Source organism: Corapipo altera, unplaced genomic scaffold, assembly GCF_003945725.1.
Source record: "Corapipo altera isolate COAL_440 unplaced genomic scaffold, ASM394572v1 80, whole genome shotgun sequence".
Taxonomy (NCBI): Eukaryota; Metazoa; Chordata; class Aves; order Passeriformes; family Pipridae; genus Corapipo; species Corapipo altera.
The window spans coordinates 594495-620994 of NW_020885025.1; the positions used below are offsets into that span (position 1 = coordinate 594495).

General features: G+C 45.1%; 2 protein-coding genes across 5 annotated transcripts in view; one reads left to right on the forward strand and one right to left on the reverse strand.

The window, feature by feature from the left end:
- The window catches only part of CAPZB (capping actin protein of muscle Z-line subunit beta), a 66259-nt gene extending 55644 nt beyond the window's left edge, over positions 1–10615 (reverse strand). For 2 of the 4 annotated variants that reach the window (XM_027668055.1, XM_027668056.1), the window contains exon 1: positions 1707–1813. In XM_027668055.1, the coding sequence (XP_027523856.1) occupies positions 1707–1709 (3 nt within the window). In that variant the 5' untranslated portion in view covers positions 1710–1813. Of the gene's footprint in view, positions 1–1706; positions 1814–10365 lie in introns of those variants that run through there. The other 2 variants (XM_027668053.1, XM_027668054.1) reach the window with 2 other exon arrangements.
- A 79-nt stretch (positions 10616–10694) lies between these two features.
- MICOS10 (mitochondrial contact site and cristae organizing system subunit 10) lies at positions 10695–26214 on the forward strand. The gene is made up of 4 exons (XM_027668061.1): positions 10695–10821; positions 22376–22423; positions 23028–23137; positions 25967–26214. The coding sequence occupies exons 1-4, from the start codon at positions 10755–10757 to the stop codon at positions 25973–25975; spliced, it is 234 nt and encodes a 77-aa protein (XP_027523862.1). The 5' UTR covers positions 10695–10754; the 3' UTR covers positions 25976–26214.
- Positions 26215–26500: the final 286 nt, after the last annotated feature.

The following is a 26500-nucleotide window of genomic DNA, read 5'->3' on the forward strand; positions in this document are numbered from 1 at the left end:
CTCCCTGGGAGCACAGACTTGAAACAAAGGTTCCCATCTTTGCTCTGCACAGACATTGGTAACCCTGTGGTACCAAGAAGGTGTTTGACCCAATATGCTGCACCATACCAGCTGCTCCCAGCTGTTCTCTGCAATAAAAGGGCCATTTCATCATTTTAATGATCCATTTCTGTATCCTCGCCTCAGACCGCTAAAATTAGAGATCTTGGAAGCACCCTAAAGTCTGGGTTTGCACTTTAGTTGAAACTGGAAGCTGCAGGTTCTTCCCTGAAGTCCACTCAATATTGGAAATCACCACATGCTGTTGGAAGTTCTGATCAAATTTCTCCTGCCGTGATCTCCATGACTAAACATGAAAATATCAGAAGGCAGTAAAAGCTTTTAACACTCAGGAAATTTCCAAAGGATTTGTGCTCTACTTTTTTCAAAAGACTGGCACAGTTACACTGAAACCCTGACTGCAGGTTTTTATATCCCCTTAAGGAAGTCAGTACCACCACTGTTATTTTACTTGAGGCCTCCTTGTCTTCCTTGCCCTCTTCTCCTGTGAGGAATTTTGCCATGGTAGAAGTCAGGATAGTCTGCTGGAATCCCAGTTTCAAATTCCACAGTCAGGTCTCACACTTAGAGATTTCAGTGTGTTAAAATAAGCTACACAACTGCAATAAGATGCTCCTTCCTGTCAGAAGTCAGATACAGCACCTGAACCAATGAGAGGAGCAGAACTTTGATCTCCACTCTTCTTCACCTTTCACCTGACACTAAAGATCTTTATCCTGCACGATACAAGTGGCAAAAAACATACAAGCACTGACTCTGAAATTCTTATGGTTGAAGGTATTAAGTCAAAAATTACACTTGTTTGGTTAACACCATTTGTATTGCTGGGTTCAGGGTTGTTCTTCTACAAAATAAACACATTTGAACATTCTGAAATTGTTATGCTGGAAAACCTGAACTATAAATTTCTAAACAGCATAAGGTGATGTGATTTCTTACAAGTGATTCCATCCATGAGGAAGCTGTGGAAAAGCCACTGTCCACAAATTCAGGGAAGGGCCTGGGCAGCCCCCATTTTATCCTTGCCCTGGCTCGGAGCTGATGGAATCTGCTCCCTCCACACAGCACCAAATTCAAAGGTTTATGCCCTGGGCTAATACAGGAAACACACGGCGGGATGGAGATTATTCCACAAGGCTGAGGAAACTGGAGGCTCTCCGTGGGGGAAGGAAAGTTGTGAGCCCGATGGAGGAGCAGCCAAGGCTGCAGCACCCCTTGTTCCGCCTGCGCTTGGCTTTCCTGTATTTCGCAGCTTCCATGAGCTCCGAGCACAGCGAACACCCTTCCCGCTTCCCGACGAGGAGAGAGAATTTGGATTTAAGCACAGCAGCAACAGCGGATGGGCCCAGCAATATCCCAGGCGGTACCAGCCGCCGCCAAAGCGGAACAACTCCCGCCGGGATTCCACAGCCTTCCCTCCGGGAATACCACCCGGGACAGGGTGCAAGGACCGGGCAGTGACCGGGCAGCGGTGCACCGGGCGGGCCCTGCCGAGATGAGGCCCTCCCGCCCCCCAGGCCCCGGCAGCACCGCCCGTCCCTCCGTTCCCCGCTCCCTCCTCGACGCCCCGGGGGAAGGCCGGGTGAGGTCCCCCGGTGCGCGGCGGCGGTGCGGGCGCGGGTGCCGCGGCGCGGTGCCGCTCTCACCATGTCGGCGGGGCGAGCGTGCGGGGCGGTAGAACGGCGGCGCCTCCCGGTCCGTCGCTGTCGCTGAGAGGCCGCGGACCGTCCGCTGCTTCCGCCGCCGCCCGGCCGGGAACATCCGGGTCAGCGCCGGCCCCGCCCCGCGCCCGCTCCACCAATCAGCGCGCGACTCGCCGGCCATCGCCAAGTATGGAGCGCGGTGGGGCGGGAGGAGCCATTGCCCCGGGGGGGGGGGGGGGCCCTTTCCGCGGGGGGGGGGGGAGAAGGGAGGGCGGCACCAAGTGCCGCGCGGAGGTGCGATAGGCGACCAATCAGGGGCGGGGCGGGGCCAGGGGCGGGGCCTGGCGGGGGCGCGCCCCCAGCGCGGGCCCGGCCGTCGGTCGGTGCCGGAGCGTCCGCGCTGCAGCGCCTGCGGCCCTTAAGACGCACTCAGATGACCCTTAGGGCTAAACGAAGGCACACGCCAGCTCCGTAGCAACGTGTAGCAACCGCACCAGCGCTGAGAATTGGGCTTTACAGAGGTAAACTGGACTTCACACGTCACTGCTGGTGCTGCCTGTAACGCATACGCCAGCTCTGAAGTGACACGGAAAAACAATCAGCCTCCGGCTGCTTAAGGCCAGGGATAATTAGTTTGAAAAGGAAGTGTTCGGCGTTCTCTGGAAGTTCAGCAAGCAGGTGCCTGCTGGAGGCTGCGCAGATGCTGACATAGGTTGATGCCCTCAGGGCTCAGGCAGCTCTGATAGGGATCACAGAATCACAGAATATTTAGGGTTGGAAGGGACATCTGGAGGTCATCTGGTCCAATCCACCTGCCAAGGCAGGGTGACCTGGAGGTGACCTGGAGCAGGATTCCAAATACAAGACAGAAATCAGGGTGTATGAGCAGATAAAACATTTCTACTTTGCTCAAGCTGTCCCAAAATAAACATTTTTTTCTGTTACTGGACTAATTCACATTTCAGTGATCTCAGGTAAGACATCCTGACTCCAGATTGTGCTCAGTGTGGACCTGGGAATGTTAGAGCTACAACACAGCCAGTTACCCCAGGAAAACGCTGGATTTGCTAAGCACCACCTTCCTCTGCAGCTCTTTTGGAACAATTCTGCTCGTGTTTCACCACAGTTTTGGCACCAGGACCCCAAGAACCCTCCACTGGTACTCTCTGCACTGCAGACTTGGCTGTGGTGAGCCAAAAGTCCTTCCATTATTCCGTTTACATCCCTTGGTTTGCTGTAGAAGCTGGAAATGCTGACACCAGGAGTCACACTAGGCTTTTCCCTTGGAGATGACACTGTGGAACATCCTCCCCACAGGAGGTGACCAAGATGGACTCAGACAGGTGTTTGTGGCTCAATTCTATCAGATACCAAACAGGACCTTATAGGAGATAACAGCTCTGACAGCTCCTTAACTTAACAGGCCAAACCAGCCACAGCTTTCCATTTGAAAAGGACAACCCCAGTTTCTAGGGAAGGGAACTGCTTGGACATGGATCCAGTTACAACAGCTTGAGACAGAACTGTAAAACATGACTTTGCACAACCACGTGCCAACCTAGCAGCTCTCACTGGTGTTCTTAGTGCAGGAACAAAATGAACCCAGGAAGGAAAGGAGAGAAAACAGGAGAATGATCTCAGGACAAACAGGAGCTTTACTGCTTCAGAGAAACACAAAAACGCATTGAACTCCATTAATAACCACTACCAAATAAACCCAGAGGTGGGAGATGAACTTGCAATGTCTAGTGGAGCAGCCACATGACCTCAGAAGGCTCAAGCGCCTCCAAATTCCCTTCTTTGCCCCTACTCCTCAGCCTAACCTCCTAAACCCCAGTTTGTAAGATGCAGCAATCCCAAGTGGTTCCTATTTTGCAATCCCTAGATCCTCCTCCAGTCCTTATGTTCCCTCAGAGCTGCCTCCTGGCAGTAATTAAGAAAAGCAAACCTGTTCATTACACAGGGCAGATAATTCATTCATTTTCCAGGGCTCCACACATCTAACGTGTGTGTCTTCCTTGGGACTGGGAAGCCAGAATTGCTAAATTTGACAATGCCCTTCTAAAACTTCCTTATTTTTATCACAAAACTCATGCAAAGTATTCAGGTGACAACTATACTTGTAGTAGCTTTTAGTTTTGGACAGAAACAGCTCCTATTTGCTTGCTGAAGAGGCAGAGCAGCCCAGTACATTTCAAACAATTTGAGATCCAAATGAATGTCAAGGCCAAGAGGATGTTTTTCTTAGCGGAAGACATAGAAGCATCCTGGATTTTTTTTTCCTGCTAATAGGTATACAGAAGAATAAACAGCTGCTTTTTGTTTTCCCAAAAAATATCTGCATTAAGAAGATCTGCAGATTCCTTCTGAAACTGATGTCACATCTTTTTTCAAATGAGGACCAGCTGCTTGCTTTGCTTGTTTACAGCAGGACAGGCTTCAGGGAATTTTGGTTGTTTGTTTATTAAGATGTAGGAAGGGACTCTCCCCGGCAGGCTCCACTTTGGAGTATGGAGTGAATCCCAGCAGGCAAAAAATCCATGGATGTCCCTATCATCCTGCCTTCTGTCGGGATTTGTGGAGGGGTTGGCACCAAATACAGCAAATTCAGGGATATTCAATAAATCCCAGTGCTGTGAGGTGGCATTACCTGTACCTCGGGCATTTCCCAAACCTCCTGGCGTGGAATCACCCACCTAAACAGGACAGAGTGCTCAAAAGGCTTCGTGTCAGGCATCACCCCTCTGTAAAATGAGGGTCTGTAAACAAAGGAAGCAAACAATGATGTCACTTGATGGCTTAACGGCCCAACAACATCGGATTCATGTGCAATTAATAACAAGGCTTTTGATCCTGCAATCAGCAGCTCTAAAATCCATGTGCTTTCCCTGTACATTTGATTACACTCGAGGAAGCAAAAGGATAAACACTTATTATCATTACAAAGTACTTTTCACATTCAGCCAGAACTTCCTGAAGCATTAATGGTCCAGCACTGCATGCATGGTGAAACGCTATTTATTTTGTTTATTCCAGCATTTCTCCAGGACCAAGGGGGACTGTGAGAATGTGCTTAGGAACAAAATCCTAGAGAAAACCTTCATGCTTCACTAACTAGTCATTTTTTTAATAAAAAAACATTTTAAGCCTTTTTTTTAGGTCACATTGCCCATTTTCTTTCACGGCACTTGAAAGGTATGTAAACTTTTATTAAGAGTTCTCATAAATTGAATTTATGCTGCAAGAGTCTTCCAGCAATGGTAAAGTTTAGCTTGCTGGGTTTTATTAGTCAGAGTCAGTAAAACAGCAGCATCACTTGATTTGAGGCTGAAAACTGAGCGTTTCTTGGAAAGTAATATAGGAAAAAGATACCTACAACACTACCCAACGTCTTGGAATTCTGTGTTCAAGCCACAGATTGTTCTCACTATGGAGATCTTTGTACACAGTGTCAAAATAGCACACAAACAATAAAAAAAGTCTCCCACTGCAATTCCAAAGCAGCTTTGCTGAGTGTACTCTTGGAATATGAAGGTTTTAAGAGTTCCCCCATTTCCTACAGGAACTGATGAGTAAATCTAAATACCATGTTTAATGAAAAACAACATATTGCTTGTTTGGTGTGAGGTTTGAGGCATTCCCATCCCTGCACTAAGAATGTTAAACCCAACTTTTTCCACTCCATCAGCACCCAAGATGTCCATGCACTGCAGGACTTCTGGGATCCTAAGTTTTCCAGCACATCCCACTTAGCTGCATTTCCTAGGATGCTGTTTATTTCTCTGCTTGCAACTTCTCCTTTAACTTTATATTTTCAGCACAGAAATCTTAACAGATAAGAGCTTTCACAAACGTCTTCAGCCTGAGCAAAGAGTATTGACAACATTCTGTCAAACCTGGTCATTAACTGTAGCAATAATATCTATCATTAAAAAAGAATCAAGGAGAAGCTGATTAAATACACCAGAAGCAAACAAAACTTTCTATTTTCTTACTCTTTCCTTGACACGTTGCAATTCACTTGAAGCCTGCTGATATACCAGCTAAAAGAATTGTGAGGGCCTGGATTCTTTCTTAATACAATAGTCATGGTTCACTAGTTAGAATCTGTACAGAATTAGCCAGAGACACGGACGAATGGAAAAACATTCTTAAAGGCTGAAAAATAGCCCTTTTTCATGGCTTAGTCATTAAAAAACCTCATCAATACAGCACTCGAGGAGTTTTTCTATGTCTACTAATCTAAAATATGATCACAAAATAGTACACTGCAAATAAAGACAAGAAATGTCGCAGCAGTGCTTTTGCCTGGAATTTAGGAGTTAGCAAAAACTCAGGTCAGTGTTTCCATGCAAGTGCTTTCCTCTAGAGATTTTGGGTGCAAACTTCATCTTCACAGCTAAAGCAGCAGAAAGCAGAATTAGTACAATGAGCTGTGACACATCTTGTTCCATTTTTCCAATTTCTGCCTCAATCAGCCATACCTGACAGCTGGAACCAGCACCACTCACTGAATCCAACAAAAGTGGTCTGGAAATACATCAGCACAGACACAAAATGTGCTAATTAACGGGAATGTGATCAACATGAAAAGCCTGAGTGGTGTTTCACTGCATCACAAGCTGTCCCTCCTGCAAGTCAACTCAGCCTTCAGACTATTGTTCATCCCCACAGGATCCAACTGCCATCCACATAAAATCAATAAGGATAGAACAGGAGACTTAATGGAGTCTCTGGCACCTTTCCCATTTCAGGGCAAAGTCGTGCTGAGAAGGAGTTTCTTTTTACTCGACTTCAGGCTTAAACTTTTTGTCGTTGTTGCTTGGGTAGCTGAAAGGTTTTCAAAGAGAAAATGAGGCATCAGTGCCTGCTGGTGAATGTGCCATGTGTCTGGGAGTTAAAATCCAACACACTAGCGTGGAATCCGAGAGCTGGAGGTTCCTGCCCACATCTGAGCTCTCTGGAACATGAAAAAAGAGTTCTGGAAGTACAGAAAGTAAGTGGGGCCCACACCAAGGCTGTGTCAACCATTTCAAGCAGACAACTCCTACTCTACTGCCTTCCTATGCAGATCTTGACAGAAAAATAAATTATAAATGTGGGGGGGAGGTGATTCATGTTGTTTAAAACTATAGGAGAAGTTACGTGACTATTCTTTGTAAAAGAGGAGAGCAAGAACATATTAGTATCCCATGGGAAATGAGAGGAGAGATGCTATAGGATTCTTTGAAAAAACAGAATAAGAGGTGATACACTCAGCCTAGGGAAGGTTCAAGATTTAAAAGAAACTTGCTAGAAAGTTTTAAAACAAAATCTGTTGGGGTGAGGGTGAGCCATCCTGTCCTGCATTACAGACAACCAGAACTAATGGTTAAAAGAAAGTCTGTTCTGTTGAAAAGGGTTTGAACTCTGGCTGGCACAGCTCCAGAGGAGCTCCTCTTCTCCACATGCAAGTATGGAATCACAGAATCATTAAGGTTGGAAAAAACGTCCATGATCATCGAGTCCACCCTGTGCCCGATGCCCACCTTGTCCCCAGCCCAGAGCACTGAGTGCCACGGCCAGGCCTTCCTTGGGCACTTCCAGGGCTGGGGACTCCAAACCTCCCTGGGCAGTCCCTTCCAATGCCTGATCACCCTTTCCAGGAAGAAATTCCTCCTGATGTCTAACCTGAGCCTCCCCGGCACAGCTTGAGGCCGTGTCCTCTTTTTCTGTCACTCATTGCCCGGGAGCAGAGCCCGACTCCCCCCCCCAGCTCCCCCCGCCTGTCAGGGAGTTGCAGAGCCAGAAGGTCCCTCCTGAGCCTCCTTTTCTCCAGGCTGAGCCCCCCCAGCTCCCTCAGCTGCTCCTGCTGCTCCAGACCCTTCCCTAGCTCCATTCCCTTCTCTGGACATGCTCCAGCCTCTCAATGTCCTTCTTAAAGTGAGATGCCCAGAACTGGCCACAGCACTGGCCGTGCCCTCTGCATGGCTTCTTCCACTACACACCAGGGAAAGAGCCATTTTGAAGAAAAATAGTTGTACTTATTCATCTGAGATTCCCAGTCCTGCCTCTGGGTTGTCTGATGGCCACCTGCTGAAAACCTAACCCATATCTAACTCCTAGTCTGTGAGGAATCTTCCTAATTCCATACACAACTCAAGCCAGGTATACAGTTAAGAAAACTGATGCTACAAGCTCTGAACATACTAAAAGTTTAATTCCATCAGAGAAATACAGCAATTATTTTGAAGCTTTCTGGCTTCATTCAGCCTCCTCTATTCTTTTATACATTTATTTACTGGAAAGAAAGGAGAAGAGAGCGTGAGGGGAGAAGGGAGGGAAGGAACCCTGGGACAACACATGCTGGGCTGTAAAATGCAAGGAAGGTTTTTCAAAACTGCACGTTCTAAACATCACCTTGGAGTCACACAACAATAAATACTCAATATTGCACTGCAAGGGTCTAATTGCCAAGTAACTATAGCAATGGAGAGAAAAGCCTGTCTTTGGACACATTCCCTCCTGCCTTAATTTTTCCCTGGGGTGGGAAGGGGTGCAGAGAATGCACTCTAGATCCTTAATGGATAACGTTTTCCAGAGCCCCCTCTGATCACTCAGTGACTGTGGGATTTAAAAGCAGTAGAGTGATTTCTCCAAAGAAAGCTGAACGTTCAAAACAATTACCCTGAACTATTCCATCCACTTGGAAAGGGTTTAATGCACCAGGTTCTGAGGTGAGGCTGTCAGGATACACTGAGACACAGCAATGACTCTCTATGAAGCACCTTGCTCACCACCGCTTCCTTCATCCCAAAAAACAGAGCTTTCCAGGGAGCCCAAAAGCCTGAAAATGAGTAAGTGTGAAGTGAGACTACACTGGCCTGCACTGAACATTTGTTTTTGCCAAGAGAAGACCACATTTCTGTGTTGGTTTTAAACACTGCCCTCAGGAATTTAATTTTGGGGATGAAAATTCAAGAATTATTTGGAGGCTTCAAGTTATCTTTCCCCTCTTGATATTTTCCAGAGCTGTTAGGAAATGGGAGGGTGGAGCTGGCACCACTGGGGCAGTGGTTTCAGAAAACACTTCTGTCTCCATTCAGGAAAAAAACTGCTGGATCATGTTGATATTTTTATAAGTAACTCGATGCATGGTTCTATTTTGGATACCAACTACTCAGCAACGCAGACTGATTTGAGCAAATTGCAGGGGGAGGAAGAGAAAATGAAGATCCCCTTAGAGAACAAGAATTGCCTTCTCCAGGGAAACCTCTTGAACCTCCAAGGGCTCAGTTTAACCATGTGCCTTTCAAAAAAAAGTTTTAAAAGCAGCCATTTATATTTATAATTAAGTAAAAATAAAAGGTAATTGTGGTTGTTCAGTGACATGTGAAGAAGTTGAACTAAACCAATTAAAGGTAAAAATCTTCCACGTTTACTCCAGATCAAGACCAGTTATACTTTTATGACAAATGAAAGACCTCAAAAAACACAACTTAATAAAATTGTGCCAACTTCAGGGACTTTTCACTTCTGTTTGTTGCCTTAGTCTGTAATTGATTTGTTAAAGAACTTCCAGTTTTATGAAGCAGCAGAGCCTCCTCCACCTTGATAAAGAAAACTGCCAGCACTTAAAACAAGTAACCACAGCTAAAAATTGTCTCACAGTAGTTCCCATTGTGAATGGGAACATTAGTACTTGAAAAACGCCCTGTGTTTTTTCACAAGGCTTCTAGAGAATGCCTTCCAGCCAGCCTACACAACATTTGCAACATAAAATTCATTATAGTAGCTTTGAAGACATTCACACTTATGCTCCTGGCTCCACAAAGCTGTAGCACAGTTCAGGGTGGGCCAACATCCCATAAATAATTGGGAACCCTTCCCACAAACTCTAAAATTAGGGGAAAAAAATAGTGTGCGTGTATATATATATAAAAATATATATATATGGAAGAAATCCTTCCCTGTGAGGGTAGTGAGGCCCTGGCACAGGCTGCCCAGAGAACCTGTGGCTGCCCCGTCCCTGGAAGTGCCCAAGGCCAGGTTGGACGGGGCGTGGAGCAACCTGGGCTAGTGGAAGGTGTCCCTGCCCATGGCAGGGGGTGGCACTGGATGAGCTTTAAGGTCCTTTCCAACCCAAACCATCCCATGATTTTGTAATTCTAATTATCAACTTCTTGTATGGAGTGACTTCTTGAATATGACAGAATGATCTTGCTAACATTATTCAGCTCCTTTTCCCAAATAAACAGGATGATACGGGGCCTGGGTTGCTCATAAAATGAGGTGATTTCTGGGACATCAACAGGGTTTGACAACAGCTGTTTTTTCACAAGCCTGGACCTTATTTCAAGGCCTGATGAGGCCAGACAGCACAGATCACAGAATCGTGGTGTTGGGAGGGACCTCTGGAGATCCCCCACTGCCAAGGTAGGGTCACCTGGAGCAGGCAACACAGGAACGTGTTCAGGTGGGTTTGGAATGTCTCCAGAAAGAGAGAATCCAGGCCCTCCCTGGGCAGCTGTTCCAGTGCTATGCCACCCTCAGCATAAAGTTCTTCCTCATCTTGAGGTGATGCAGGACCTCTGCCAGGAAAAACTTACACGGGAATGTGTCCAGTGGATGTACCCAACCCTGCAGTGAGAGACTTTGTCCTGCAGCACAGGTGGGTTCTTACCACGGCTGAGGCGAGAGCGCTGAGGGCAACGGAGCGGCCGCTGTGGGCCCAACGCGGGGACCTGCGAGGAGATGGGAATGCTGCCATAGCCTGAGGGAGACGAGGGCTAACAAGGCCACAGCGGGAACTCTAGGCGGAAAGATGGTGCCCAGGACGGGCTAGGGCCGGGCCGGGCCCTACGGGGCAAACGGCGTTTTGGGCTGAATCCTATGGGGAAAAGGGGGATTTTGGGCCGGGCCCAAGGTCGGGCGCTGTGGCCATGACGCCCACCCGCCGGTAACCATGGCAACGGCGGCGGGAACTCTCGCGAGATCCACCTCCGCCAGCAAGCGGCGGTGCCTCGGGTCTCGCGAGAGTCGCGCGGGGGAGGAGGCGAGGGGACGGGCAAGATGGCGTCGGAGGGCGACCTGGGCAGGAAGTGGGACCGGTGTGTGGCGGACTCGGCCGTGAAGCTGGGTAAGGGCGGCGCGGGCTCGGCGGGGCGAGACGGCGCGGAGAAGAGCGGCGACGGCCGCCCGGGCGCTCCGAAGCTGCGGGAGCGGCCCCCCGCGCGTCCCCGCGGCGCGGGGCCCGATGCCCTCCGGCGGCCCGGGCTCGCCTCAGGGTGGCTGTGGCCCCGGACGGGACGCGGGGAGCGCGGAGCATCCGCCCTCAGCGCTTCCCCCGCGGTCGGGCAGAGCCGGGGACCCCGGGCCCGGCAAGGTGACCTTGGCCGCGGACTCGGACCCCCGGCGGGCCCGCTCCCGCCTTAGCGCAACCCGGGCGTGCTCGACCTCTGAGTACTCACTGAGTTGAAGAGGAGAGGTTTCCGTGCGGAATGTGGGACGGTCCCGCCCGGAATGAATGAGCCCCGGGCAGGCACAGCTGGTCCTGCCGTGCAGCGCGACCTTGCCTGCCTTCGGCTCCGCTGCGGCCGTGGGTTTGAGCTCCATCCGTGCAGAGCTGTTCACATCACTCAGTGCACCAGGGAGGCTGTGCTTATTAAAAGCAATAGGCAGCGTGACATGCGGAGAGCTCTGGCACGTGTTACTGGGTACAGTGTGTGGACTGTGACATTGAGAAGCTCTGTCCATGTCCCAGCCGTGGGACTGCAGTTCTGCCTTTTCTTTAAGTAGGGGACCAGTTCTGTTGTTTTTTTCCGGTTTTATTTGTCCTTAAAGTTCGGGCTGTGCACACGCCTGAAGCGCTTCAGGTCTGCAACAAAACATTTGTAAGGTTTCACTGAGTCCTGCGAGTTTTACCAATGATGGTGACTGCGAGCTCGGTGCTCACCCTGTGACTGGCTGCCAAGTGGCACTAGTCAGAGCTTCTGCCTTCACAAAATGTGTTTACAAACCCAAATCCTTAATTCAACGTATAGAGCAAGAAGTGCAGCGTCTGACACACAAGGTATTAATTCCATGTTGGTGCAGATGTCTCTTTTACAACCATAAGTAATATCTGGGAAATGTGAATGTTTATTACTTCTTGTTCTAGTGGTCTTGTGCTTGAAAGCTGATGAGGAACTCGGGGGTTTTAGTTGCCTAATACTTTTCCATTAGAAAAGATATTTAATAATTTTAAGTAAACTGAAACTCCCATTGTTTATAACAGACCTTTGGAAAGTGTCAAGTGCTCCAGAGCAGTGTTTTTCCTTATGAAATTCTATTCAGGTTTGTCTGACAAACATATTCAGATATGTTTATATTTCCATAGCATTGGTTGCTTTATCATAAAATATTAAATATGCCAGATTATAAACAGGAGCTTGTTCCAGGCTGCAGCTGTACATGTAGGAATCCTGTACATCCTCTCTCCTGGAGGCTGAAAGAAGTGAATATAGGGTTGACTTCACAGAATTCCAGACTGGTTTGGGTTGGAAGGGACCTTAAAGCTCATCCAGTGCCACCCCCTGCCATGGGCAGGGACACCTTCCACTAGCCCAGGTTGTTCCAAGCCCCGTCCAACCTGGCCTTGGGCACTTCCAGGGACGGGGCAGCCACAGGTTCTCTGGGCAGCCTGTGCCAGGGCCTCACCACCCTCACAGGGCAGAATTTATCCCTAGTATCCAATCTAAACCTACTCTCTTATCAGTTTGAAGCCATTCCCCCTTGTTCTGTCACTTCAGGCCCTTGTAAAAAGTCTCTCTCCACCTTACCTGTCGGCTCCTTCAGATACTGGGAGGCCACAATTAGGTCACCCTGGAACCTTCTCTTCTCCAGGCTGAAGAATCCCAGTTCTCTCACCCTTTCCTCCCAGCAATGCTGCTCCATCCCTCTGATCCTCTTGGTGCCTCCTCTGGACTGGCTCCAGCAGCTCCACGTCCTTCCTGTGCTGGGCCCCCAGGGCTGGAGGCAGCTCTGCAGGGGGGTCCTACCTGAGGGGGCAGAGGGGCACAGGGGGATCAGCCTCCCCTGCTGCCCACACTGGGGGATCAGCCCAGGACACATCCAGGGCATGTCCAGCCTCTCACCCACCAGCACCCCCAAGTCCTTCTCCCAGAGCTGTTCTCCATCCTGTCGTTCCCCAGCCCAGGTGCAGGACCAGCACTTGTTCTTGTTGAACCTCATGAGATTCCCGTGGGCCACTGCTTGAGCTCGTTCAGGTCCTCTTGGATGGCCCTGTCCTTCAGGTGTGTCTGCACCACCCAGATTGGTGTCACCTGCACTTGATGCAGCCAGTGCCTTCAGCAGGCCTTGCTATTTAATTTGGTGTTTTCTTCCATCCTAAAATGGCAGCAGAAGAAAGGGAATATACTGTGCCTCGTGCTTGAGTGCTCTAGGCCAAGGATTGATTCCCAGTGTTGGCTTCACAGTGGCATTGAGTAAAGATTCGTGTTTTTCATTAGATTGCCTAAAAAGGTCACGTGCACTGTGACATGCATTGTGATTAGCAGCTCTTTAATTTATTACCAAACCCACTGTGATGGGCTGGGACACTCTTTGTGAGCGAGAGCATTTTTCTGGTTTGTGTGCTTTTACAATTGATCAGTAAGTGAAACATCTGTGCTGACAACCTCCTCCTTGGTATTACCAGCAAATGACTTGGGATGAACTTGGGAAGTCAGAGCAACCCCGAAATTGCTTCATACTCCAGTAGTTTGTGACTGAAGATGATGATGGCCTTTAAATGTGAAGTGAGTCGTTGCCCAAGCTGTGTGCTGACAACATAGATTTTCCCAGGCTATCCCAGTTGGAATGATTGTTTGCTCTGCAGGGACATTAAAACCTTGCGTGGTTGTGGTGATTGGTTTTGTAATATTACTGCAAAGTTTGCTGGAGTTTCCAATAAACTGTCAAGGGAGGTTGTTTTACTGGAAAGAAAAAAATAAACTTTTTTACTTGAGAATTTAGTTAGTTGTTACCTGGGATATGAGATTTGGTAAACTTTGTACTTTTTTGTCAGTTTTCCTTTTTGTGGCCACGGTTTCCTTCCCAAATGCTCCTTTACATCCTGAGTGCTACAGCCGGGGAGATCTTTCCAGCCAGTGGCTGGGGAAAAACAAACATTGTGATTAGCTGTGTGTTTTCCCATTCCAAACTCTCTAAATAAACGGAAGCACTGAATTTCTGAAGTCTTGCATGTGGGACACTTCCCAGAGTCCATGAGAACTCTGGACAGATAACTCCTGTGATTTAGTTTGAGGGCTAGAGGGACATGGGAAACAGAAGAGAGGGATGTAGAGCTCTTGGGCTGGCTTTATTAGCAATAATCTGCTTTTAAATATTAGTCCTTCAGGATTCCCACTATGCCGGTGTTTGTAGTTAGCTGTGTTTGTAGTTGTGCTGCACTGTTTTAGTTGGAGATGGAGCTTCTGGAAAAAACTTGATCTCCTGCCCCTAAAACGTCCAAAATAAATATTTATCTTGTGTTCCATCCTTTGAAATGCTGCATTATGTTTTTGAGCTCTTAGTCGCTACCTGTGTGTGTCTTGTAATTTGGTGTGAACTTTTTTCTGTTAGTTCCAAACAGAGAATGCTATCAGGCATTGTTAAGGCAGTATTTCATTTCAAAGAGTAAGTAAGCGTCTTTATGCCTGCACAAAACATTGAGCTATTGTTAAATGGAGTTTAGGTGCTCACCTCCTTTTTGTTAGGACTGATATTTATTTGTTTTGGTCACGATGGGGATGGGTCTTGGTGGTTTTGTTCCCCTTCCATTCCAAATGTAGCTGTGAGCAGTGTGTGTGTAAAGGGGCTGGGTTGTGCTTTCTTGGCTGACCAGGAGGTTTCCGATGGGTGATCGAGGTCGTGCTGGCTGTGGCTTTGCGCTATTCCTAAGTCTTTTCACCCGCGCAGTCATTTAAATAATTTAACTTTCTGTTCCCTCTTTCATCCTGATACTGACTTTTTTCACATAGAAAAGCTATGTGTTACTTTTTTACAGAAAAGTTGTTTGTTCATGTGTGGGGAAGGAGAATCAAACTGCAGTGACTTTCTTTTTCTTCCCAGCCTGCAGACCTTTCTAAACTCCTGTATCTGCCCCGGGCTTCACAGCCATTTTTTCCTTCTCATCAGTAGAGCTGTGCAGAGGAGGGACGGTGAAGTAGGTAGTGTTGTGCTCTTCCTCCATCCTGCAGGCTCCAAACCCTGTTCAAAGGGTCGGGTTTTTTGTTTGACTGATTGATAGTTCACGTCTGTTTATTTGGAAAGACAGTTACTCACAAAAGACTGACAGCTGTTTTTTGCTGTGAGGCTGTAATTTTGGACAAATTATTATTATAAAGTGTTTCCAGAGAGGCAATAAAGAGTATGAGCAGTAGGGAGGGAGGTTTGTGTGCCTGCATGTCTTGGTTTGTTTTGAAGCTGTTGTAGTTTTAAATGAGTTGAGCACTGTAATTTCGCTGTTACTGAAAGGTAATCCTAGGAAAACTGTTTGTTTCTTGACCTCTTTGTGTGAAGTTGCTGTGTTGAAGTTCTTTTTTTTTTTTTTTTTTTTTTTTCTTCAGGAGAGAAATGTTTTGATGTATGTCTGTGACTGACCAAAATGCAGCCTGGAAGCTTGTAAATAACCCAGTTGTAGCGATGTTCATTTTCCTCTAATCCTCTGTTTTGACATCTGCAAATAAAACGCTTCTAATTTCCATTTAATAGGGATTTTTTTTTTTAAGAGAAAAGGGCACTTTGAATTCTCCTGCAACTGTTAACATGATTTTTTCTGGCTTGCATCATCTGGCCTGCTTGAATAGCTGTTCTGTTAATGGCAAGGGTGAAATTGTATTGTTTGAGTCATTCCACAGATTGGATGTTTCAGAAAGAATCATTGTATGAATTGCAATGTCAGTGTTTTTAAATAATCCTTCACATGGTTATGAATAGGATAAAGTCAGTCTATATAATGATAAAACTTGATTATACTTTCTGAAAACTGGATTAGACTTCATCTAAATATACAAAAATCCTGACATTCCTGTTTTGAAGTGTTTTTTTGCTTGGCAATTGTCATGTGACCATCCAGTCTTAGCTACTGGGTCAAAAGGCTTGTTCTTCCTTTGGTGTTTTGTTTTTAGTAGTGGAGAACATGGATATTATGTGAGCACACAACTGCATTGTTGTGTGAGCTTTGTTTGTAACCCCAACTTCTTTTCCTTTGTCCTACATAAGATCCAACTCTACTTGTTGTGTCCTGCAGACCAAGTAGTGTAAATATTAACTGCTCATGGCTCAGGCTATGCAGGGAGGCAGCACAGACAACAAAAGATGTTTTCTTTGGAAGAGGTGGATGAATGCAGTTCCAAGAATAGGCTTTTAGTCAAAAATCTAACAGCAGTATTTAGTTCTGATGTTAGCAGAGTTCTGAATACAATGACCACCCATAAATTATGGGGCTGTTATCTTCTGTTGGAAGAAAAAAGCTAGGAAAAACTTCAGGAATCCGGGTCTCCTCCTAACTGCATTGTGCCCTGCTGTTCCTCTTGGCTGCCCACCCCAGTTAGTCAGGGAGCTGTGCCCTGCCTAGGAGTGCCTGACCAGCTCCCTGACTCTTCCAGCCTGCTCTTGGTGTCCTTTGGTGCAAGAAAACATGAGGAAAAAGCTGTGACATCCATCTGCTCGTGCAGTGTTTGCAAACCCCAGACCTCCTAAGCTCTGCTCCACTGGAAATGAATCCAGAGTGCTCTGACTTCCTGGTCCCCTGCATTAGTGCGTTGGTGAGGTGCCAGCTGTGCCTTTTTTGGGAGTTGGCACACAGTGACACCACTCAGAGGAAAGAGGCTGGAGCCAAGTGACATCTTACACCTCTTATTTGGTCCTCGAGAAGTCACAGCAGTAGGTGGGAACAACTCTTTGTTCCTTGTTATATCAGAAACAGTACTCTGAGAAAATCCTTTCAGGAATTTTATCAAGGATGCTGGCACATCCTTGATAATAAATGAGTAGCGAGGGGTTTGAGAAGGATCAGGCTCCTTTCCTCATCATTCCTGCCAGTGAGATGCCCCCAAACTCTTGTTGCTCTAAACTGCCTCTGTTTCTGAGCTGGGCCAGCAGACGTCAGTACTGGCCAGGCTGTGTTGGATGGGTGTGAAGCACCATCGTTTCCAACCCTCATAGACTGCAAAAGCCCTAAATGTGGATGTGTTTACTGCTGCTAAACTTTTCTTTTTACCAATGCTATTGTTGTCATTAGCAGAATATTTTATTATAGTAAGGGAAGGTAAAGTTTCCTGTCAGAGGTGTATTTTCTGTATTATGAGTGTCTTGCTGATTTCTCACATATGTGCTTCTAAACGGAGTGCAGCCCTGATTTGTCTAAAAGCTTGCTGCAATATTGATTGTAGAACCATGGAATGTTTTGGGTTGGAAGGGACCTTAAAGCTCATCTTGTTCGATTAGATGAACATGCCATGGGCAGGGACACCTTCCACTATCCCAGGTTGCTCCAAGCCTCATCCAAGCTGGCCTTGAACACTTCCAGGGCTGGGGCAGCCACAGCTTCTCTGGGCAACCTGTGCCAGGGCCTCCCCACCCTCACAGTAAAGTTGCATTGTCTTCTCAATGAGCAGCTTCCGCTCCTTTCCCCTTCCCATTTTAAAAGAGGGAGGAAATGTTTGTGCCCTCAGGTCTCACAGCTCATCCATCACTGTGAGGATGAAAAGTTTCTGGTCCACTCCAAGGTTATTGCTGTGATTCCTTGGTAGATCACAGGCACTTCTTGCCTGTCCCTCTGCAGAAGTGCTGATGTTTATCCAAGGTTTGCCTTCAGGCAGTGTTTGACCTGCACAAGTGCTTAAAGGTGAAACCATCCCCCTGAAAGAATGTCAGGATTTTTTATTATAATGATATTTGGATACTAATATTCTGTTATTCTAAATATTCTGTGTTACTACAGTTACATGCTAGAAGAAAACAAACCATGCTTTTTTCTTCTTCTTTGTCAAGAACTTGGGATATAATTTCACCATATTTTCTTCCACTGTCCTTGCTCATTTTTCTGTCTGCTACATAAACAATCCACACCACAGGGGAGGTGGGAATGAAAGCTTCAGAGCTGGTGTTTGAAGAAAATCCAATTCCTGCCACTAAGACCTTGCTAAGAGTCTGCTTAAAATTTATGCTCTCCATAAATAAGTGATTTCATGGCCTCGTATTTCTAACTGGTGCTAAGTGAAGGCCCTGGTGTATGTTCTTCCCTAGTTTTGCAAAGCACTTTTCTATGGATCTTGTCAAAGTAGGATTGAAGGCTGAAGCTCTCGGGTTTTGTCTTTGTGTGTGAGGAATGGCAAAGGCAAATAATAGTTTTCTTTTTGTCAGATTAAGTAATTGAAAACCTTCCAGCTGCTATAGTAGTAGCAACACATCTGCCAGATGTCAAGGAGTGTATTTTTAATCCTTCTATTTTAAGTTTCAAGCATCGTCCATGTAGGTGTGGCTGTCTTAAAGCTGCCTCAGCCCAGAGCTACTTGGGTAGCCTAGGAGAGAAGTGTGTAGAATTGTTCTTGGAGGGACTGTTGATTAAATTTATAGAAACAGCTTTTCCCAGATGTTCTTGTGGGGCAGGAGCCCATCCTGAAGATTTGTATTTCTCTCAGACACTTTTATGATGTCCTATTGGGTATATGGCACGTGCTCTCCTCTGTGTGCGAGGTTGATTTGAAGTACCGGGACGTTTTTCTTGGAAGGTGTAAGAGCCAGAAAACAAGTTAAATGAGAAAGTTTTGGAGACTGGGCTTGGTGCCTAATCCCAATTCCGTGTGGCTGTGCCGGTCCGTGCGACCAGGACGTGTCCCAAGGAGTGGGAATGCGATGTCCACAGAACTGTCCTGTCCCCTGTTGACACTGTAAATGAGTTTAGGCTGAAGTGACAGATGTGGGGTGGAAGAGACTGTTTTTCTAGTTAAACATTTTAAACTGTCAGAGAAGGTGAAAAATGCATTGTACTGCTTCCTGTGGCATTTTCCTCCAAAGAGTCTGTCATGCAAGAAAGGGAGAGGAAAAAAAATCAAGCCCTTTGCTTTTCCATGTTCGTTTGTTTTCATTGTAAAATAAACCTTTCATGTTTTATTGTTATGAAGTTAAAGCCTGGCCTAGAGGTGCTGGTCTTTAGGAGGAACAGCTGGAGTGTCCCCTGGTCAGGTGGGAGGCCCTTTGAAGCAACATGTTGCCTCTTTAAAAGGTAATTGAGCATGTGAGAACTTAAACCTGTAAAACTCATCCACAGCTCGGCCTTTGTTTATCTCTGGTGTAACTTTATATAGAATTAAAGTGAAATGCATTACTTTGCTCCCGAGGCAAGATGGTTTTGCTCCCCCGTGGTCCTGGAGACACAGGAAATGACCACATAACCACAAATACTTTCTAGTGGAATGAAGATGAGTGACAAACTATCTGCAGAAAGAGGTTCTTAACCAGATGGGCTAAGGAATTCAATGTAGCTGAAGGGTCTGGGTTTAAGTTAAAACCAATTTTTAAATGTTAAAACCAAGTAGAAGAGAGCAAATGCTGTATGTGCACTGGTCGATGTGAGGGGGCAAATTTGGTGTTGGCAGGGCATGGTGATTAGAACAGTTACCTGCACAGTGTCCTACTGTGCCTCAGTAGGAGAGGAGTGAACTCAACTACCTTTGAGATGAGGAAAGCTAAGGTACATTTTTTTTTTTTTTTGCTCTGTTTCTCAAGTTGCCTTCTTGTACAGAAAACCAAAACCCATTAGCTGTCAGATTTCCTTCACTTCTCTGTAGCATTGTCATTATTTAAAGCAAGGCCTTAGCTATCTTACCATCATCTTTTTGTACTAATTGTCACTGTGCTCCCCTTCCCACTGGAACAGGGTGCAGTCATGGCCTCTAAAATTGCACAAAAATTGCGTTTTCATGAAAAAGAATATTCCCTTCAAATTAGCTGCTTCAGAAAAAAGCTTTCTTAGGAAAAACAGAGTCTTCTAAAGTCAGTCATGCTGGACCACATCTGCTTAACAGTGGTGTTGGCGTGGGGCAAGGCCTAGTTTTTGTTTTGGGCTTAGGCTGAATTGCAGTTGACAGAAATAAATTTTTCACCTTTTAAGCATATCCTGTAGCTTCCCCCATGGCCGACAGGAAGCAGCATTGATGGCATCTGCCGTCACTGAGGGCTTGTAATGTGAGAGAGCATCTGAAGGAGGTGAAGAGAAAATGAGATAATGAATGATTTCTGGAAGTAGATGGAAAGAAACTGTTAATTACTGTTGCTTCCTTAGTGCAGGGTTGTCTTGAGACAAAAATGTGAACAGTTCACCACGAGGCTAGTGAGAAGAATTTGGGTTTGACTGGTGGAAAATGTGGTGACATTAGAAACTGCCCAGGCTGTGCATGCAGATGATGCAGGATTTGTCATCCCGTGCATAAATTCTCATCCATTGGCTCAACTGTTTGGGTCAGCAGAGGGGATCTTCCCGGGGACAGGAAGCCTAGGACTGGCATCTCTCCCTTGGGGCAGCCCTGCTGAACTGGGGCAACTCAAACACCTGGTGCTGACTGAGCAGAAAGAATTCCCTCCAGAAAGTCCTTCTCAACCCTAAAGTACAACAGCCCAAACCAAACCGGCAGCACGACCTGGATTGTAGGAACAGGCTGGCAGAGGAGGTGGTCAGAGGACCAAACACGCGTCCCTTGAATGGATTCTAGGAGATAGTAATTATCCTTAATGGCATAAACACTCTGGGAGAGCCAGCACCAGCGGGCTGTAGCAAAGGTACCAAAGGAAGGCTGTGCTGGAGAGGGGGAATCAGCATGGGGAGCCACGGGTCCAGGAATGCCTAATGGCTTTGCCAGGCTCTGTACGAACCCCGGGCAGTGAGACGCGTTTGTGGGAGGTGCTCCAAGGAGTGAATCTCTTACTGTCTGAAATGCAGAAAAACCCTGGAGCTCTGAACGGACATCCGAGGCTCCGAGACTTTCCCTTAGCTGTGCAAATGATTAGAGTGAAAACCTGACCTTGTGCGAAGTGCTTGGGCTCGAAAATGTCTGGGGGAGTTATGTCAGGAGCACTTGGCGGGCGGTCAAAGCTCTTCCTGCACTGCATGTTTTGTGAGGCTACCCTGAAGCTGGAATGACCTGGTAAAGTAGTTACCTCTGGCACAACTGAAATCTGGAGTAAAATGAAGAGATTTCAAATCAACTCTTATTTCCAGCTCTCAGTAAGTACAGATAATAAAGTGCTAATGAGAGTGCACATAAGGAGGTTTATTCAGATCATGTTTGGGTCACCTCTGTTCTAATATTCAAGGTTTCATAATCAATAAAAAACCGTGGAATGGTTAGTTAATGTACTATGTGGTGCATCCTAATGTACAATGATGTATTAAGTATTGTTTGAGTAAACTGTTCCCCAGTAGAAACTACCATTAATATACTTTTTGCAAGGAGAAAGGTTTGAAGAGCAAAAGAAAACTTAAAAGAAAGAAGCCTCATCCTATATGCCAAGAGGGTACAGGATTTCTTGGTATTTTTCTGGACTCAAGTAATGTGTCCAACAGGATCTTAAGTAAGGATCACATGCTTTTAGGAATATAAAAAAAGGGATGTATTTTAATTAATAAACTTGTTACACTTAAATTACATTTCTTGTATTGCAAGGAGAGAATTGAAACCCATAACAGGATGTGTTTGCTGCAAAATAAACCTGAAACTATTGGTTATTTTTTTTTAACAAGCATATGCATGACTGATTTTTTTTTTCCTTTTTTAAACTTCTGTATTTCCATGCCTTATCTAAAATTCTTGTCTTTAGTGCATAAAATTAAAGGTAGAGTTTGCCCACTCAGCTGCAAGTTTTCACTGTTACATTTATTGGGTCTTGAGAGGAGTTTTGCAGACTTGCCTGACTTCTTGCAGAAAATCCTAAGCTCACCTTCCAAGGAAAGCAAAAATTATTTTTAAATATGCTGAGTGTTTTAATGATTCTGGATACGTTTTTTTTTCAACTGCTGCAGTTATTTCTATATATAGTATTAAGGATGTGAAAAGTCATTCATTCCTAATGTGTTTAAATATGCTCCATAATGAATGTTGTGGATGTGAAAGATAAGCAGCCTGGAGCTTTCTTTGTAAGGGATAGAATAACACAAAGCTTTAAAGTTCTGCTGCCCTCAGGACACATATTGAAGCAGTTAAAGTAGTGAGATAAATGAAATACACTGAGATATTCATCTGCAAAATCTAAAGCTCAAGGACACAATAAGTTTTCATTTAAGTGTTTCTCATTTGCTGACAATGAACCAAATAAATCTTAATTCCATGTTGTAGATGGTGACAGAAACTTAGGAACTTTCCCTGGGATGAGAGTCTGGTTTATTTCCCAAATCTTTCTGATAATGTACTTATTGTGTATGTTGGGATTCTAATCTGAATCAGCTGCTTACAGTTACTTAAAAAATAAGAATTGTTTTTTTTCAGAATTGCTATTTAAGAACAGTTCGGTGTGCTGAAATTACACATCGTCAGATATTCATAGTCTGATACTCCTGAGTTGGAACAAAGAATTGCTGTAAAGAATGAAATAATTTTCCATTATTCTGTATTATATTAATCCTCACTCACTGACTGCATTTCTTGTTGCAGGTGCTGGATTTGGATTAGGAATTGTTTTCTCAGTCATTTTCTTCAAAAGTAAGTACTGCAGTGATCCTGATGCCTGGTTTCCCAGTTTCCATCTGTTGTAGGTATATTTTAAAACCAAGAAGTCTTAGAGGTGTATAAAACTTAATCAGCATGCTAGACCAATTCCTCTATTATTTGCCCTGTCTTTTCTGTTGAAATGGAGTTCCCCAAACTTTCAGCTGTTGTGTAACAAGGTTACCCATGGCACCTCTCCGAGCTCCTCCTGTGCTCAGCTCGAATCCTGGAACTGCAGGAGACCCTGAGCCAAATTGCCGGAGCCATGTGTCTAGACATCAGTTTATGCCAGTCTTTCCAGGGTTTTAAAACTGATCTTAGTTCTTTAGTTATGCTTTGGTAACGGAATGATTTTCAGTAATACATTGGATTCAGAGCTTGCTCTCTGTTAAATTCCAGATGTGATGTCTTATGGATACTCTTCTTCTTCTCCAGTGCCCTGGTTTGTAGCTGAGTCTTGACTCGTAGAACAAAAGTGCATAATATGTATCTTCTAGTAACTTAGTCTTTCTTAGTGCTTGTATAACAATATATAACAAACAGCTTTCCTTGACTTTGATTTGCCCTCTCTGCTTGCCCTCTCTGTTCTCCCCCACAGGAAAGACATGGCCTATTGCTTTTGGGTCAGGGATGGGGTTAGGAATGGCTTATTCCAATTGTCAACACGACTTCCAGTCTCCATATCTTCTCCATGGTAAATTTGTAAAAGTAAGTACCAGTGCTGGTTTGTGTTGGTTGGTAATTATTTGTAAGGTAGACACCATTTATGAGGATATTCCTCTGCCTTTCCCAAAGGAGTACTAGTAAGAAGAAACTCGTGTTGCCAGAGCAGGAGTAGTTCCCCAACTCTTCAGAAATTTTTAATAACCAGTGTGTTTAAGCATAAACTTAATTAGACTGAATACACGGAATTAGTTTAACAGATCCTGCAGGTGGGTTTTGCCACAACCTGAAAATGTTTATAATAAAAATACATGTCAGAAAAACTAAACTAATAGTAAGATTCTTCAGACTTCAGAGATGAGCTGGGAAGAAACTTAAAGGCATGTCAGGTAGATTTGTCTGTGGAAGCAGATCTTTGATCTCCAGTGGGGTTTTTGCGGTTATTTCAACATGAAAACACTGATCACTTGTAAGTTTTGTGGCTTGTTTGGCTGGATTGTAGTATAGTAACTAGTCTTAAAAAACCCATACACTTTAAAGAGTTTTGAAGATCATTTCAATGAATTCAGTCTTATTGCTGACCATGCTGAGATAAAATATTTTAAAATAGATTAATTAGCAGGATCCATTTTTGAACTCACAAACTGGCTGCAGTGCACCAAGTCCACAAACTGACTCCATTAATATTTTTTTAATTTCTTCACATGTAAAAGTTGGGGCTGTTCTCATGGTAATTTATTATTGTAGTATCTGGAACACAGAAAAGGTGTGTGTGCACATTTTGGATCCACAAAGCCATGGACTGCTTAAAGCATCTCAGTGATACCAGTGGAGAGGCATCCACCAGGATATATTTGTAGTTACTTTAGCACTTCAGAAAGTACTGAGGTAAAATGTTCTGCCAGAAGCTTTTCATGGAGTACACAGAGTGCAAAAATTGCTCCCATATTATTCCTCTGCCTGATGACGAGGCCTGAAGGTGTTTTTAGGCATTTCCTGATTCATCTAGAGCTGTAAGTTGAACTCGGTCCTCCTTGAATTTACTGGCAGATGAGCTTTTGCCAGCCTTCTGCAGCCCTACCTGACAAACCTGCTTACAAATGTTTCCTCCAACTGCCTGCTAAAAGGAAACAATAGCAAGATTCTCGAACAACTTCCTGGGAATAAAATATTTTAGAGAGCAATGTAGAGAAACTGTGACTTGGATGCAGCTGATTAGCACTGCCAGCTGCTGCCCAGAATGAAAAATCTGTGCATGATTCTTTTGGCCAGATTTGTTAACATTAGGATGTGTTAGCTTTCCACATCATCCTGAGTGTATTCCTTCAATTTATGTCTCCAGAAAGAAGCTGGAATGGCCTGTCTATGACTTCACGAGTGATAGATGCCCTGTTCACATGTTCTGAGAGAGCATTATTCATTCAAGGATGCTCCTTACTAGGGATGTTGGGCAGCAGAAAACTGAGTGTCAGGTCAGCCTAGTAAGGGATTTTGTTGGAATTAAGGACAAATCTGTGTTCTGGAGCAAGGGTGATCCTTGGAAACATGAAATAACTGAAAGGGCACTTCCCAGAAGACACCCAGCTGCCTGCATGGCACAAGACTAGACACGTAGTTCCCAGTACACTGTCTTTGGCACAAAGAACTTGAGGCTGCTGAGAGAGGGAAAATGTGGATGAAGCCATGTAATGGTTAATGTCATTAATTCCCTCTGAAATGTTGTGTCATGGTTAATGGCTCTAGGGTTATTGCAACCAGATTATTTCATTCCTCTTGGTTAGGAACATGGAAAACATTGTTGCATTATCACTCATCTGTTTTTTTTTCTAGAAAATTTGTTGTAGCTAAACTCTGTAGGACTTCCTTACACAACTGAGTTCTGTTCAAATGTTAACCTGTCAAATCGAGAGATTCTGCAAGAAAATCAACTTTATTAGAGAGAAATGTAACACGGATTAACTTGGACAAAATTATTTCTAGTTTTCTGAGCCTGTCAAGTTCACAGAATCACAGGATAACTTGAGTTGGAAAGGACTTCAAGGAGGTCATGGGGGTCAGCTGTGAGGTTATTCAGGGTTTTATCCAGTTGGGATTCTTGATTATTCGGGATCAAGTTCTTAAAAGAACAGAGAACATTCACAACACCGAATAATCAGGAGATGACAGTGTGATGTTGCAGCTGTTCTGGCTGTAACTTGGACCATCACACTGCCCATCCTTTGGGTTAGAAATTTGATCATGAAACACTATAATGCCAATGCAGGAGCCATTCATCCAGACCAAGAGTGTTTAAAATGCAGAAAAGTTCTAATTTGTGGTCGTAAGATTCTGAGAGCTTTTTAAGTAATTTGATCAAATGGATTTTGCTGTGACTTCAGCTGAATTTAAAGCCAACATCTAGCAATTATTTCATGGCTATGGCTGTGAATTACACAGCCTAGATTCCTTGCAAAGTGGAAAAGATGATATTTTTCATGTTATTTAGCCTGTATTATCACCCAGACCCCATAACCCTGTACTGTGCTAGCAGTGTGGATTATACTGATGTGCAGGAATACAAGAAGGCAACTTCGGCCTTCCCACCTGCCTTTTGTGGCTTTTATTTGTCTGATTTCTCTTCAGCCTGTGAACAGTTAACTTGACCAATAACATTGGGGTTTTTTGAAGTGCCCAATTTATCAGAATGGAGGGTTATGCATGAAAATAGCTGCTTCATTTCTCCATACACAACTTCTTGCTCTAGCAAAGGATAAAAATGTTCCTGTACCCCCTGGAAATGTCACAAAGCTCCATGACTTGCTTTACATCCTGCAGCACCTTCAGTGTAAGGAAACCAAATGACTTTTTAATAATATAAACCTTCTTGCTTTACAGGAACAGTGACTAACGGCTGAGACTATCCCAGTGGGAAGGAAGGAGAAGTCAATGATTATTCCTCAGGAATACTGAAGTGCCCCTGGAATAAGCCAACATATTCTTCAGTAACGATCACCAGTAACTCTTTATACTCCAACAAACTGTTTCTGTATATGAAACAAAGTTCTGTTGCTTGTTTTGTATAGTGTCTGAAAAGTGCAAGGGAGAGCTCTTCTGGGAAATAAATAAAGGAGAAATGGCCTTCTCTGATGTGTTGACTTTGTCTGTGAGTGAGAGAGAGAGAGAGAATGGAAGGAGAGAACTTCATCTGGAGTGCCCAGCATCGGGGCCACCTGGGCCAAAGCCACTAGGAGAGCTCTTCAGCAAAGAGCCCCATCGTCTGTTCCTCCCCACTCCCAAGAGCCAGCCCCCATCTGACAGCCAGTTCAAAGAAGCATTCCCACCTCATAAATCACCCACTAGACCCCTGCTGCCTGTGCCAGTGTGTGGAGAGGAATATAAATATTCCTATGTCCTGTTTGTACAGTTGCC